Here is a 15,297-nt window from a genome sequence, read left to right as displayed (position 1 = left end):
AAAAGTAGGCAGCATTTTTCATGACATACCGGAATGCCTTTGGTTTCTAGAATGAGGCTTGGAACATGCCTGGCAGAAAGCGCTATACGTATTGCATCTCGAATTCTTTTCACCAGATCCTCGCTGAACGTATGGTTTAATGCCATCTTCAGAAAGAGTATCACCCTCTCCTCCCCATCTTTGTTGTACTGAGGGACACAGAGGCTATCGGAAACCTCTTCAAAGGCTTCAACTGAAAATAAAGGAAGAGTGTTTATTAGTACTTGCATTTGTGTATTATTTTAGATGCACCTTTTCTTACGGTTGCACCAAAAGAACTATTGCATCCCCTAGAGCTGTAAAGGCAAGACAGACATCCTGGCTAGGTTATTCCACAACAAGCTTCCCCTCTGAAATTTTAAATTCTGCTCATGTGAAAATCCAAGTTTAATATCCATTTATGTCCAGGACAAAAAAAATTTGCTATAAATTTTGGGGCAGATAACAAGCTTTTACAATAAGTCATTGTCTTTGGCTTTCCTCACAATCCCCATTGTAGCACAGGCAGAAAACATGCCTGATCACACAAGAACAAGGAGAGGCAACAGGTCCTTAAGTCTCAGATTAGCACATCTGCAGGCAGTTTCACCACCTTCCACAAGACAGACCTTCTTTGAATCCTTTTCAAAGAACAAGCTCAAGAAGTTGTAATTATTAGGAAAGATACAATAAAACCAGTGCCAAGAGCTTGTCTTGGAGGAAAAAAAGAGAAAAGCCTCTTAAGTTAGCTATTCTCTCATAAATCTGCATGATATAATTAGTCTGTAAGGCCTTATTATATGAAATCAACATCTTGTGGAGAACACTAGTCATCTCCAGCCCTACAGATACTTCAGGAAAGCAACCAATTCCAAGTCTACAGAACTGAATTTTACTGTTAATGTTAATATGCTCAGTGCTGTCTCATTTGAAAAATGGCATCTTATTACTTCATCCTTCCAAACACCTGTATAATGCTTACATTTTGGATTTGAGGCAACAATGTCGTAGCTGAAAGTGGAAAGTTAATTTCATACCTATGTTATAGATTTCAGAACTTCCAAATCTTACTCCATTTGGATTTAATGTGCCATCACTGAAAATCAGACAGAAAACAAAGCAGCATTAAAATGTGTTTGGAGTCTGATGAAAAGAGAAAAATTGATGCAATTAACCAAGTCCCTCTACATTTCATGCAGTGAATATGCAGCCACATTAGAAACAGAATTTTAAAAGAAATTGATTCAAAAAAGGGATTTTGCTCATTAGAATGAAGTTGTACAGAGAACCTCAACATTTTTCATTCACCCTTCCTAGTAGCCTACAAATACACACACACCACCGATGACAAAACAGACCAAGAATCTTTGTAGTACTCCATCATATTGCAGTTGCATGTCATTACTTTCCAGTCTCTTATAGCTGGAACTTGTTTCATATATAGCAACCTCACACCGTATGTCTGTTGAGTAGGTCTGTTTGTGACTGTGCCAGACACAGCTTCAAGGCACTCGCTCAACTTTGTTTCGAACAGCAACTTTTAAACACAAGCAGAAAATTTAGTCACAATGGTGATCCTGAATGTCTACGACTGCTAACAGGAACACAACTTCATACCTGGCCTTCTTTAATTAAGTTTTGCTGTAAAGCAAGTCAACGGCAAAGCCAGGACCAGAAGATAAATTTCCTGATTCACCACCTTGAATGTGCTGCACCCTCAATTCGAATGCTCTTATAGATGATCATTACAAACCACAGAACACAAAAGCACGTCCAATACTGTCTTGTGTTCACATATACAAAAGTGGAGTAGAACTTTGAAATGGGCTCCTTTTCCTCTAATCCAGCTGCTCTGATTCATGGGTTGAAATCCAGAATATTGGATTTAAAAGGAATATAAAGCTAACAGGCATGACAAAGAATCACATACATTATGCTCTAAGGCAAAGTCTGCAAATTTTACCACTTGTTTTCTCAGAACACTTTCACCAAAATACTATACCTGCGACCCAACATGACAATTCCTCCTGTCTTGGGATTAATTTTGCAGTAATCACCATGTGCCCAAACACCTGTTAGAGAATGACAGCAGTTAAGCAGCTGATTTTCTTCTTCATCCAGTCATGGCAGTCATTTGTGTAACTCAATTCACATTAACTCCATAATACATAAAAAAATATAACACAAGATATACTTTAAGAACTACCCCCAGGAAATGTAGCAATACTTAGCTAAGCAAATAATCCACACCACATTTACTACAAAGAACTAGCACACAAGACTAGCTCACATATTAGGATCAAACCCTAGGTTATCTTCCGATTCCTTGTTTGCATGACTATAAAGCATCCTTTAGAAAACAGATGAATAGCTACTCTGAACACATTTTTGAGGAAACTGGAAGAATCTTCCACAAAGGTAACAGTATTTCCACCAGTCCTCCTTGATCCACTTCTTTTAGGATATACAATTCTGTGCAAGAAGCTTTCAAGGCTTGCACAGTAAGTCTCAGCAATTCCCTAGGGAGCTTATGGGCTTAATGTTCTTGATTTGTGTTAATGTAAAATCAGATTTGAGTTTTCAGAGCTGGACTAAGTTTTGGATTATTTTTAAGATTGATACCACTACAGCAGCCTGCCACAAACAGAAATACAAGCCAATTCCACTCAGTTTTCTAAAGAAAAACCAAACTTCTATTATTTGCTCATGCATGTGCACATAAGATCATTTTTTAACTTGTTATAACCTTAAAGCTTGTTTACAAGAAAATTACAGAAAAGGGGTTTCAGATAATCTAGAGACCACAGCGATTTCAGTCTAACAGCTATCACAGATTTTTTTTTTTTCCCATTTATTGTTGTCAGGCTTACATGCAGACTTCAACTTCCACATTCCCTCAATTTTCCTATATGATTATCTCCTGCTGCACATCCTGACTCCTCTTTGAATCCCCTCTGTATTGCTGCTATTTATAAAAAAAACATCCATCTCAAAAGCAGCTGCTTGACATGCTGCTCCTACAAAAGCCCCTGCTCAGTAGGCAGCAGGGAGTTCACCATCACTGTGCCACATAAGCAAAAGCTCTGGATGAGCAGAGTCTTCCACAATTACTAGGAAGAAAGCCTCTGCCCCACAGTACCTGTTCCTTTACTCTTACCACCACTGGAAGACTGTATGAGTGCAGAATATGCATGTCTGAGGCAGCACATACTTAAACCTCATGCTAATGAGGCAGCAGGTCAGCACTTATCCCTTAGGATTCACTCCTCCAGCTAGGTAGGAGCCGTATGGCAGAGGCACAAGCAGCACTCATTAATGGAGGATTGCTCCCTGACCTCATCAGCACTTCCATTTCACACTCGTGCCAAGCAGTCTATGTCTGCACTACAGATTATCAGGCTGTTACAGTCATATCTGCCTAATGAGAGCAGGAGCAAAATGGGATTGGAGCTTTCCAGAGGTTATTTATTTATTCAAAACAAAGGACTAGAAAACAAGAGAGTGGGATATTACGAAACATGCTGTGGAGTTCTCATCTGGAAAATCTGGACCCAAAACTACATCTGCCTATCACTGGGCAAAAATAAACCTGTACCATCTTATGAGCAGCAATACAATCTATATTCTTGGTCAGTTAGAGCAATATCCAAAGCCCCGCATCACATACCTGGGAATTTTGAAAAATAAGCTTTTCTGTACTTGCTTCCATTTTCATCATTCCAGAAGTGTGTAGGCTGGCAGGGAATAGGCTTGGTACAAACCAACTCTCCACTCTCACCCCAAACTGGTTTTCCTGTTTACAAAGAAGAGGTATTTTCTGCACTTCCCTTCTGTAAACAATAGAGTACCAAAGCAAAGAGCATCTACCGTTTTTACTTACATGCCAGATCCTGATATAGATATGAGCTGTGAGTGGTGGTATTAACAGCTTGTGTTCAATTCCTAAACTCATCCCTATCTTAACCTTAGGAACTTCAGGAGAGTTACACCAGAGGGTGGAAGCCAGCCTGGCATCCATAGCAACACAGCTAATTAGCACACACACTGGAGGCTAGAATTTGGCCTCGATGTGCTTTAGCAGAATAATGGAAAAAAAGGGCGTTTTTACACATCCATTATCTTCACTAGAGTCCTGTAGGATCCAGATCAGATGGATCCAGATGCAGGTTTTGTGGAACGTGTTTCCAAAGTGAAATCTCCCATTTAACAGCTGACTGTTCACCCATCTGATGAAACTTAAGGTCATATAACTACTGTATTCCGTAAGTGTGCCTAATATTTTGGATAATAGTTACCTTCATCATTCCATGCTTCGACAGCCATTCCAAGATTTCTGGCCTGAATCTCTCCTTTGTAAACTGGAATTGTAACATTCTGACCCATGAAACACGAAATGATATCTGTCCCACCTATAATAAGAGAAGTCCATTTAGAATATGCTACAATTTTGAAAAAGCAAAACTGAAAGCTACATGAGAACTCCAGAACTGCAAACTGCCACCTTTTCCAAATGCTTCTGATCCACATTAAGAAGCCTAGAATAGACAGCATTACCTAGGATGTTATGAAACTTTTAATAAAAGAAGGTTTCTTTCTTTACTTTATATGTCTTTTTATAGGTGTATGCCCTTCATGCAAAAATACTCCTCAAGGCATCACTTTTCTTCTTCCAACAGTTTCTTTAATCTCATTACAGGAAATTTCCATTTATGTGAGAGTGAGAAAATAAACAGGCACTAGCTTACAGACTTAGATATTTAAGATCATTTAGAAATGTCGTCTTGTTTGTTTTCATCAGTTTAAAGCAACCAGTCAAGCTATTCCACTCAATATTTGCTTAGCTTTTATATCTTGGTCTCATTAACAACATGGAGGGGGCAGGGGTGAAGGGGAGCCATGCCTATAGAATAAACAGTTATCTTAATAAAAATAAATACTGTCAAAGTGCTTACTTAACTGGAATATTTCTAGTCTTTCTAGGACTTCAAGGAAGGAGAATTAAGACACAAATAAATCACGTTATCTTTACTCAACAGTAGTCTTCTGCATTTGAGACTATTAATGTCTAAGTAGCAAGTTCAAGATCCAGCATTACTCTAAGACCAGTAGCAGAATAGTCAGACTTTAAAAATCAAACTAAACCGAGCTAAAAAGCCCTATGAAAAAGTCAGTCCTCGTTACAAAGCAGAATAAGAAGTTCTGTGGTGGACCTTATGTGAATAGAAGTTGCCTCAGCTGGCAGTCCTCACAACAAACTGCACAGTATGTGGGCTTGATATTTCTCTAATTATATAATTTACAAAAAAAATCTGTCTGCAGTGCCAATTACTTGGCACAAAAGAATTGAAATGGGAACATGGAACAACCTCTCCAAGAGGTATTTTCTGCTAAAGTCAGCTATTTGCAGAACAGTATGTTCTATAGGTTAATAGACTCTTTTCTTGATCTCACCCTGCTACCCCTAAGGACAGCCAGTCAAAATAAATGATCCTGCTTAAAAAAGCTAAAACCCAAAACATCCACCATGTCAGAAACATTCCACCTAAAAGCCTTTGAGTGTACAAGCTTCATTATGGACTGCATTATGAATTATGCAGAAGATCTCTGCACTAAAATGACAATTAATTCCAGTTTAACTATAACCAAGCCCAAATGATCCCAGGCTTAAGCTTCCCAAATATACAGGAGCAAAAAAGCAAGAAGGAACTGCACAGGCAATGAACAGAATTAGTAAGATGCCTGCAGCATAAAAGCATCACCTGAAATGGATCCCAGGAGAACACTGCTTTTTATGTGTTTGTAGACATACTCATAGCTTTGAGATTTGAGCGGTGATCCCGTAGACAGTATAGTGTGGAGCGTCTGCAGATTGTGTGTTTCACCTTAAAAAGGAGGAAACAACAAAACAGGTTAAGGTAGAATTTCTACAAGAACTTCTAACTATTTGTCACTACAATCCAGAATAATGACATAAAGACTTTTTGACAAGATACAGGGCCAGAATCTGGCGAGGAAAGGTAGGAGAGAGGATGGAAGGGATTGGATAGCTTTTGGAAGCTTACATGGTTTTAAATTTTTCTCTTCTAGCACAGCCAGCCACTTTGCACCCGTTCCAAGGATGGTGATCCTAGAGGGGAAAAAAGTTTAAATGTTTTGCATATTTAAATATGCTAAGATTCTAACGACCTGCAATTCCCACTGCAGTAAGCAGAGGCCGTTAGGCACTCTGTACACTGATTAGTCAAGCAATGCACTCTCTTAGAGCTTTTTAAGTGCAAGGCACATCCTTTTGAGCAATCAAAATTAGTCAGATCACATGTCATTTATGCAGCTTTGAAACTTTTAATTCTATCCTTAAATATTAAGCAAAGCTTTCCCACCTCATGGAAAGTGTTCACTTTCATTTACAGGAATTCATAACTGCAGAACACTCCAAAGACATCACAATACGTTATAACATTTACTTCATTAAAGGGCTATAAATTGCCACTAAGCCGTTTAACACAAACCTGCTGCTTTCTAACACTTACATAGAAAAATTTTGCCATTTCAGGGCAGTTTTACAAGGAATACTTCACTGTGAAGATAGTCAGTGATTTTCTCTTAGATAGCTGTTCATTTTCCACCGATCAAAGTGAGTTGCAGGTACCTAACTAAACATGAAATTCGGCCCCGGCTAACTGAATGATTGAATTCTGCCCTTGCAAAAAGTATATTTAGAGCTCTCCAATACAACATAACCAAAACATGAAATGAAGGCTGTACCCCTTCCCTACACTACCAATGGAAGAGCTAGTTTAATGTTTCTACTGACTTTCAGGAAGCCCTCTTCCCTGCCTTCTACTGTTTTCTATTACAACAATAAACTCACTCCAGAAAACATGTGACAACAGATAAAGGATGCAGTCTAAGTGCACAGAGTATGGGCAATACATACATCAGCAGAACTTAAAAATAAAATCCTGCTACCTTTGCTTTTACTCCAAAGGCAAGATGGGAAGTAGAGCAGCTCTTGAGACAACAGTTTCCCACACAGAGAGAGGGGTATTTCAACACTATTGGAAGAGGGTGTTTTCCTTTGCCATTTAGGTGGGTGACAGTTACTGAGGGGCTGCCACCTCTTGGGTAGGGACAAGTACAGGCTATTTTCACCAACACATCAGTGCACAGAGCAATCTACTAAGTACATGGGAACAGCACCATGAGAGCCCACAGAAATATCCTGCTCCTCTGGTTATGTACCACCATCATGTGAACTATTTTGACTCTTGTGTAAGATCTTACTTTTCTTCTGTGCTTCAAATTATTGCTTATTTTACAGTTAGAATACGTAATGCTTCTCTATTTTTAAGCTCTTTGACACTTCCTCTACAGCACATGTAGAGCCTAGTCTCCTATTATTTCCTTCCAAATGCTATGTAACTGGTGGATGGTGACTAAATACAGCTCACCTGAACACATCTTTCATTGATGTCCACTTAAATTCCTCTCCTGCAGTATGAGATCTTGATGATACTACAAGAATATGCTATCTGAAGGGAAGTATGTTACATCTTCAGAGAAGTAAGGTAATCTTAACATGTTGAAGCCTTTTTTTTTAAATATGTAACATATGATTGAGTTGGGAACAGACTGCATTATGAACTACCACACAGATGGCCACCGCTTTTAGCACCAGATTACAAAAGTGAGACATGCAGACACATTTCAGTTATCTTCACTTACTTCTGGCATGTAGAAACAATGCTTAAAAATAAGCTGTGTTATTTCTCGATTCTAAATTTTTGCCTGTTGTTCTACTTGGGGTTTTTTTTGGGGGGTGTCTTTAAGTTTGTGGGTTTGTTTTGTGTTGGGTTTTCTTACTGGAAGCATTCTGACTAGGCATTAACCTTCAGTTACAACAGCCAAAGGCAAAATGTCAGTCTAAATATTACATGTCACAAAAGACAGAGTGAAATTTAAATTATTAATTATCAAGAGTCAGAAAGTTAATCTTTTGGCATCTACTTTCTACCAAATGAATTAATTTTAATTATCAATTAAAAATGACACTCATTTTACCAGCAGTAACATTCATATCTACTCCTTACATCCAGCTGGTCAAATCAGAAACCAAAAAAGTTTAACCAGTGTACGAAGCTAAACACCACCACAGGATTTTACAGCTGCTTATCTGATCACTGCCATTTCTCTAGGCATCGAGAGAGGGCACTCTGAGCATTTTGAGACACAAAGAACTGTGTAAAACAATTAACGAAGATCTTGACAAGGAGAATTAGGCATTATAGATTAAAAAGCAAAATATGAAAATATAAGCAACCCTGGTGAGCCTTTCCAGTCAATTTATGTCTTTAAGTCAAAGTGCTGTATTGAATCTTATGTTGAGCTACTTGAAATAAAGGATTCTTATTTTCGAAGTTCTGAATGTGCTGAGAAATTACTCCTCAGATTGCTCCCAATTACTGCCTTTTGAAAAGGCTGCTCTTGAAAACTGACTATTGAACCAAAATTCTTTGTTTGTCTGGAATCCAAACACTTGACTTAAATTTGAAACAATCAGCTCTTTGTCTCTTCTGCTCGTTCTCAAAGATTGTTTTAGTACAAAATTTTTAAAAGTAGTTCCACTCAAGGCTAAGCCAAAAGATAAACTATGTCACACTACAAAATAGTTTCAGACCAAGGGAACAACACCTTTAATGAGGTTGCTTGTATGTGGTCATCATAACAGTAGTAAAGACTATTATCCTTCCATTTAATCTCGTTTACATACCCTAGCCTGTCAGTCAAGTCCCAGAGCACATTTGGTGATGGAATTAGAGGAGATCCATCATACAGGACCACTGAAGCTCCTGTAGCAAGTGCAGTCACTAGCCAATTCCACATCATCCAGCCAGTCTGGAAAAAAGAGAATACCTACATTAGTTTCTACCTCTGCCAGCTAGCTGTCCGCTTTTCTGGCAGCTCTGTCACAGGACCAGGAGTGTTGCTTGCTGTCATACACTGGTAGAGGAGCTACAGACAACTAGAAAATGATGGACAGGTGTAGCTCTTGGCAGAATCATCTGGACCAAAGCATGCTCCCTGCCCTTAGGCAAGAGGTGCCATCTCCTCCTCCACCTTCCTTCCCCAAAGTTCTCCTTTTTTAAGCAACTGTTAAACACCTGAGTTTATCCCCATCTCTGCTGATTACATGTAATTGTATTATTTAGGAATCAGAAAATAAGGCTGAACCATTGTTTATCCTCTCACCTGTCCCAAGACTGGATCATCTACATGTTCCTGATGGATGTTCATCTAACTTATCCTTACAACTGCCTAATGAGATGGGGATTCCATACCTCCCTATAGACATACCTCTAAAGCACGAGTCAAGAGACAGAACAACTTTGGGACAAGGTAATTATAATGATTCCTCCATGGAGGTATTGCAAACTGACTAGTGGTGTTAAAGTTCAGAAAGGAACTCATGAGGAAAGACAGCAGCCTTCTCAAACTGTTAGAGTAATAGAAGATTTTGGAATAATTTTTTTTTACCACAGCATTAGAAAAAGAAAACACACCACATAACTGAACTCCTACATAGATCTGTTTTATTCCCTTTCCTTTTCTAAACTTAGAGTTGTGCAGCTTCTTTCCTCCCCACCAAAACAAAGACATAACAAATTCTCATCTTCAGTATGGTCTAGCCTTGCATGATGCAGGAAGGTGGAGCCTGTTTTGCAGGTGATATTGATGAGGCAGTTAGATCAATAAACCTAAGAGACTGTAAAAATCAATCCATTTTCCTCACTAATTGGATCAAAAACATTTAACATGGGTTTGACCTTTCATCAGAAAGGTCCCTGTTGCATTTTATTATTCCACCTGATTTTTTAAAAACTGTTAAGTAGAACAATCCCTTGCGGAACAAGAATTAAAAATACATAAAAATGTCCTTGCAGATTTGTATGAAAAGCTCCCCTATTTATAAGAAAAAGATATTAAAGTGTTTTTAAAAATGCCTTAATAAGCCACACTTGCCGTTGTATAGTACATGATAATGTCATTGCTGGTCATGTTGCCATGAAGAATGTGTTCCTTCAGATGCTGTATTAGCGTACCCTGGAAAAATATAAGTTCACATAAATGAAAAGCAAAACTCTGACATTAAGACATTAAGACTTCAAAAAAACCTAATGTCATCAATACTTTGCAGGATGTACTCCAGGATTAAAGGCAAGTATTTCCTTTAACCACAACTGAAGTAAATCCCAGGGCCTATCTACAACAGCAATTGCATTCTCCGTTTTCTCACATAACTTTTCAGCCTCTCTCATTAGACCTCAGCAATTCCCACTACACATCACTTTTAATCCACAGAATAGCTTGCTTCACTTCTAGCTCTACTCAGCTATCAGAGTTGCAGAGTACTCCATACAGGCTATAATTTTAGCAGCATGCTTTTACTGGTCAGATTTTCCAAGAAGATAAGACCTTTGACAGAGTTTCATTTTCAGTATATCTAGGCAACTGGGAGGAGTGAAGGACCTAGAGCTGCTATAAACCGCAGAAGCTGCTATACATTAGGGCTATTTATCCAAACTATCTTATCTACTAACATCCAGAAAACAAAAGACTTAACTATACACATCTCTTATAAACACTGAAGTGACTAGCAATGTGAAAAATCCCACTGGTCAAAGTATCAGTATTAATAATGTAGTAAAATATATTACTTCCTTTTCTTTTGTTGGAAATGCTGCTAAAGTACCTTTCTGGTTGTCATCAAAACATAACTTGTTAGGATAAATATATTTACAAACTACTTCATTAAGTCACTTAACTGCAGCGACAAATTAATGTGGTTGCTTTTACAATAAAAATGGTTTTTTGCATTTATGCAAGGAGTTATAGTGGAACTATTAAGAGCCTCATAAGCATGAAACAGGATTTATTCTGAAAGAAAATAGATTACAGATAAACATTTGATATGAAAAAGGAGAGTCATAAAACTGGCACACACTTCGGGAGAAAAGGCAGAAAACATTAAATAAAAATAAAGGAGGTAATGTTATTTTCTCTTTGCAGCTCGAAGGAACCAGGTCTGAATTCACCTGCTACTGTTTGAATACACTAAGCTGTCACAATGCTGCCACCTAGCTATAGCTACCATTAACAATTTTTTTTTAATTCAGGATTTAGTAACACTAACTTAATTGTTAAGGTTACCAAAAGAATTGCAGGTGTTAACATAATTATTCCATTTATAAAAGCAAGCATATTGTTCCTGCAAGAGAATCTGAAAGAGCCACACAAAATAGTGAAATTAAAAGTCAAATTCAATTAAAATAAACATTAGCTTTCTTCCTTTAGTTGTTATTTCACAGCTTTGGAACCAAAAGGAAATTTTTTTAACAATGACTTTAGGTAGAGAATATAAACTATTCTCCTGCAAAGTCTGGGAAGTCTCAGTTCAGAAACAAAGGTATTGTGGAAGAAGGCACAGCTGTTCTAAAGAGCTTACAGCCCAAGATGCTCTCAGGTTTATTTATAAGACTTTTTATTTATAGTACTTGTATGACCCTCAAAATAAATCCTAAGCATTTAGCATTTCATGACAGATCTGGCAGCTGATAAAGACTTAGTGGTCTGCTTGTCTTCATTGGGTTTAACATACAGCTGATAAAGTGCTGAGCATCTGGAGTGTCACAAAAATCAGTAGGCACGGCTGCTCCTGAGCCACACTATCAGCACATAAGGGACCAGTACTAAGTGATTATGTAGCTGAGAGCAGCTACTCACGGCTGCTGGTCCTGGTCTCAAACCAGCAGTGTTCTCTGTACAGTGTTCAGAAAGAGTCCGAGCATGAAAAATCCCCAGAGTGATTTGCCTACAGTTACACAAGAAGTCTGTAGCAGCACAGCTACTCAAGCCCAGGTCTTTGAGTCCTTAAAATGCATAGAAATCAACTGATTGGGATTTTATAAAGAAATTCTCTCCTTAGATAGTTGGGAATATGCAATAACTGATAAGGAGTCTGTATGAATAAAGTAAGAAGCAGAACCAATGATTTTAGGACTCAAGAATAACAATTACTCACTAATGTTTTTCAAGTATTAGAAAGAACCCTCCAAACGTCCTTCTGCAGCACACCCAATTGTTCATCTTTCCTTCACAGACTAAAAAAAAAATCTTACTCTAAGGCACTACTTTTTAAATTATCTCCCATGACCTGGCTTCATTGTCATTATTTACATTTGTTATTTCACTGTGTGTCAAGAAAACAGTATGTGCAGAAAAAACACACCAGAAACACACTGGAGAATTAGAGAAACCGAGTTGTGAATTTAGAGTAAGCTGCCTATTAGCAGCTATACGATCAGTACAGTAACAGAACAGCATTGAAGTGCACTGCAAATAAGCAGTAATTGAAATGTCTTTACTGAAATGTCATCTCTTCTTGCATTTTTAACTATCAAAACCAAACTTTGGTTAATCTGAGGCTGGAAAATGAGTCAAACACTGTGGGTTAATACTGCTTTTGTTGAAATCAATTAGAATCATCCTATTAATTACAGTGAAAACAAGATTAAGCCAAGAACAAACAGAGGAACCCAATCAAGTATGCAGAAGACATCTAAGAATTTCTTTGCATTGATTTTATTTGTAGGTCCTATTCAAACTGACACATGCAAAGCATACAAACCAAGGAAGCCTCTGATGCAACAATTTGGTTTTAGGCCAATCAACAGAAGTGTTAGCACTAGAACTTAAGGAAAAAAGTCACCCTGAATGAAATACAGGAACTACAGAGCTGCTCAGCAGGAACACAGAATCCTTATAAATAACATATGCTATTCAACAAACCATCTAACATCTCTCCAGCAAGGATGAGTATCTACACCCTCAGGTAGCTCTGTATGAACTGAAAAGATTAATCAGGTGGAGAACAGAGGCATGATTAAGGGCAAGCTAAGCAGCCATAAAGATATAACATGGGAAGAGAAAGAACTTTGCAACAGAGAAGTCCTGTTGTCTGATCTACATCTGTGTTTTTCATCTCCCTACTCTTTACGACACATCACTGAACAAAACACCTGTCCTGTTTTTATTAATCCATTTCTGCAAGTACTTAACCAGTCTAAAGCCAGCACAACTTCAAAACAGCTGTCAAACTTCAAAATATACCACCTCCTTTCTTCTTCACATAGGATTTGTGTTCCAAAGGGACCATTTTATGTCACATGCTGCCAGGTATGATCTCCTATTGATAACATGTAAAGCAGAGCATTTACAGGCAGCATGGGATTTATCTGTGGGCAAATCCTCCAAGTCCTTGCCAAAGGGAGGCAAGAACTACACACTATGGGCATAACATCAAAGGGATCCTGCCCTCAGGCTACCTAGGGGTAGTCTCCCAAGAAGCTCATCCTGACTTTCAGAGCAAACAGCAGAAACAAGACACACTGGATAATAGTTGTGCAGTTTAATTTATGAAGTTGGTACAAATGTGCTAGACAACACATTCTTCCTGCCTTAAGGGGAAAAAGCCCTGCCTTTTATTAAGGACTATGGCAGAGTTAAAGTTTCAACACTATGCCTGACTTCTGGAGACACTTCCTGAACTTTAGTAAGTTGTCTGGAACAACTTTTAGAAGCTGAATAGTAAATAAAAGGCATGTGAGCACAGGTGATTTTGGCAGTAACATCCTATATACCTCTAGTTACAACAAGACACTGCCTAAAGCAAAGCTTCCATACAAAGCAAAACCTACACCCAAAGAGGTAGCTAACCTTCTGGCTTCCTTCCTTAAAGATCGATGAGGATGACATGCTCTGAACTGATAAATGTAGGAAGTGAATTTAAGGTAAAAAAAAATTCTAGGTAATAAAAACTGCAAGCTCCCTACATGCCTCGATTTGTCAGCGTCCAAAAATCAGTTCCAAGCACACAATTCAAGTTCTTTGGCATTTCTTCTACAAGTACCAGTCAGACCAGTTCTACTAGTGCTTTTGTGACTGACATTTGCTCCCAAGAAATAGCTGAAATCTGAAAGGTCTCCACACCAATCTCAAATTATTTTATATCCTTATTAATCCATATTGCTTTCAAACAGTCACTTACAAAGAGAAAGTTTCATTGCAAGTTACTGAAAAACTGTCAGCAACCAATTGATCCTTGAAGTACATTATGGTATGACACTGTTAAAGGAAGAATGTAACCCAGGTAGTTAAATATAGCTACTGCACCTCCAGGGGGGGAGACATACCCCTGCTGAATGAACCATGCATTTTGGTGCCCCTGTTGTGCCTGATGAATACATGATGAAGAGAGGATGACTGAAAGGCAGCTGTTCAAACTCCAGCTGGGGAGCCTGGTCTCCTTTCCCAGTAGCAAGGAAGTCTTCTAAAAAGACACTGCATAAGAGGGAAAAAAAGAAACATTTCAAAATTTTTAAAGCATTATTCCAGCCCATATATATGATTACCTCTATCTAATAGCTCTTTTACAATAAGCTATATACTCAAACTATGTATATTTATTCCTAGTATTTCTACTCTTTGAATTGCTAATTATTTTGGTTTCTTCTTCTGTTTTAAAATAAAATATTAGTATAATACTAAAGATGTAACACAAAATCAAGCCTACAAATCTGCACCTACAACCAGCTGCCAGTCTTAACAGTTCAATGCAGACTGGAAGAATCTGATCCTCAACAGAAAGTCTGGAACTCATCTATTTCCAAAAGGTATCCAACATACATAATCCAGACCAGTAAATAAGAAAAACAAATTATGTCTAAAAATGTCACTTAAATTATTAACTATTCATTTCTGAAGCCACCTTCTCCCTGCTATATCCTATTGAATTTTGCCTTCATTTGAGAACCTTTAATACCAACACTGGTTTTCTAGAAGCAAAACATCTGCACCAACACATGACTTCTGTTTTCAGTATGAAGCTACAACCGTATTAAGAAATCTGGCTAAATCCTAGCTTTTGCAAGTTCAAGAGGTCAGGCAGTTTCAATAGGTTATCAGCATCCATCTCATCCCTACGTGTAACAGTCAAAGCTCATAAGTTCCCATTACCTGTTTGGAATCTTAGAAATATCTATGGTTTCTCTTGAGGAGACATATGGAATCACCACCACTTTTTTTATATCTGGAAGACCTAGAAGAAGGTAGAAAAAAAAAATTATTTCCTACATTCAGTTACATAAACTGAAGATCTTTTCTGCCTGATTGGATAGTTCAGTGTAATGCAGTAAATAGCAGAAATAATTCTGATGGACTGAG

At 38.0% G+C, this 15,297-nt stretch overlaps 1 protein-coding gene across 4 annotated transcripts in view; it reads right to left on the bottom strand.

The window, feature by feature from the left end:
- Window positions 1-15,297, bottom strand: part of AACS (acetoacetyl-CoA synthetase) — a 43,374-nt gene that overhangs the window by 3,979 nt on the left and 24,098 nt on the right. The window contains exons 7-17 of one of the 4 annotated variants that reach the window (XM_074921162.1): window positions 15,091-15,172; window positions 14,268-14,415; window positions 10,039-10,119; window positions 8,789-8,913; window positions 6,081-6,145; window positions 5,778-5,900; window positions 4,314-4,427; window positions 3,686-3,811; window positions 2,021-2,090; window positions 1,056-1,114; window positions 30-232 (exon numbers count right to left, since the gene is read on the bottom strand). In XM_074921162.1, the coding sequence (XP_074777263.1) occupies window positions 30-232; window positions 1,056-1,114; window positions 2,021-2,090; window positions 3,686-3,811; window positions 4,314-4,427; window positions 5,778-5,900; window positions 6,081-6,145; window positions 8,789-8,913; window positions 10,039-10,119; window positions 14,268-14,415; window positions 15,091-15,172 (1,196 nt within the window). The remainder of the gene's footprint in view (window positions 1-29; window positions 233-1,055; window positions 1,115-2,020; window positions 2,091-3,685; window positions 3,812-4,313; window positions 4,428-5,777; window positions 5,901-6,080; window positions 6,146-8,788; window positions 8,914-10,038; window positions 10,120-14,267; window positions 14,416-15,090; window positions 15,173-15,297) is intronic. The other 3 variants (XM_074921164.1, XM_074921163.1, XM_074921166.1) reach the window with 3 other exon arrangements.

The sequence above is a fragment of the Athene noctua genome, chromosome 17, assembly GCF_965140245.1.
Source record: "Athene noctua chromosome 17, bAthNoc1.hap1.1, whole genome shotgun sequence".
In the NCBI taxonomy this organism is placed as follows: Eukaryota; Metazoa; Chordata; class Aves; order Strigiformes; family Strigidae; genus Athene; species Athene noctua.
Note: the sequence above shows the minus strand (reverse complement) of the source record. Positions and strands in the feature narration are given on the sequence as shown.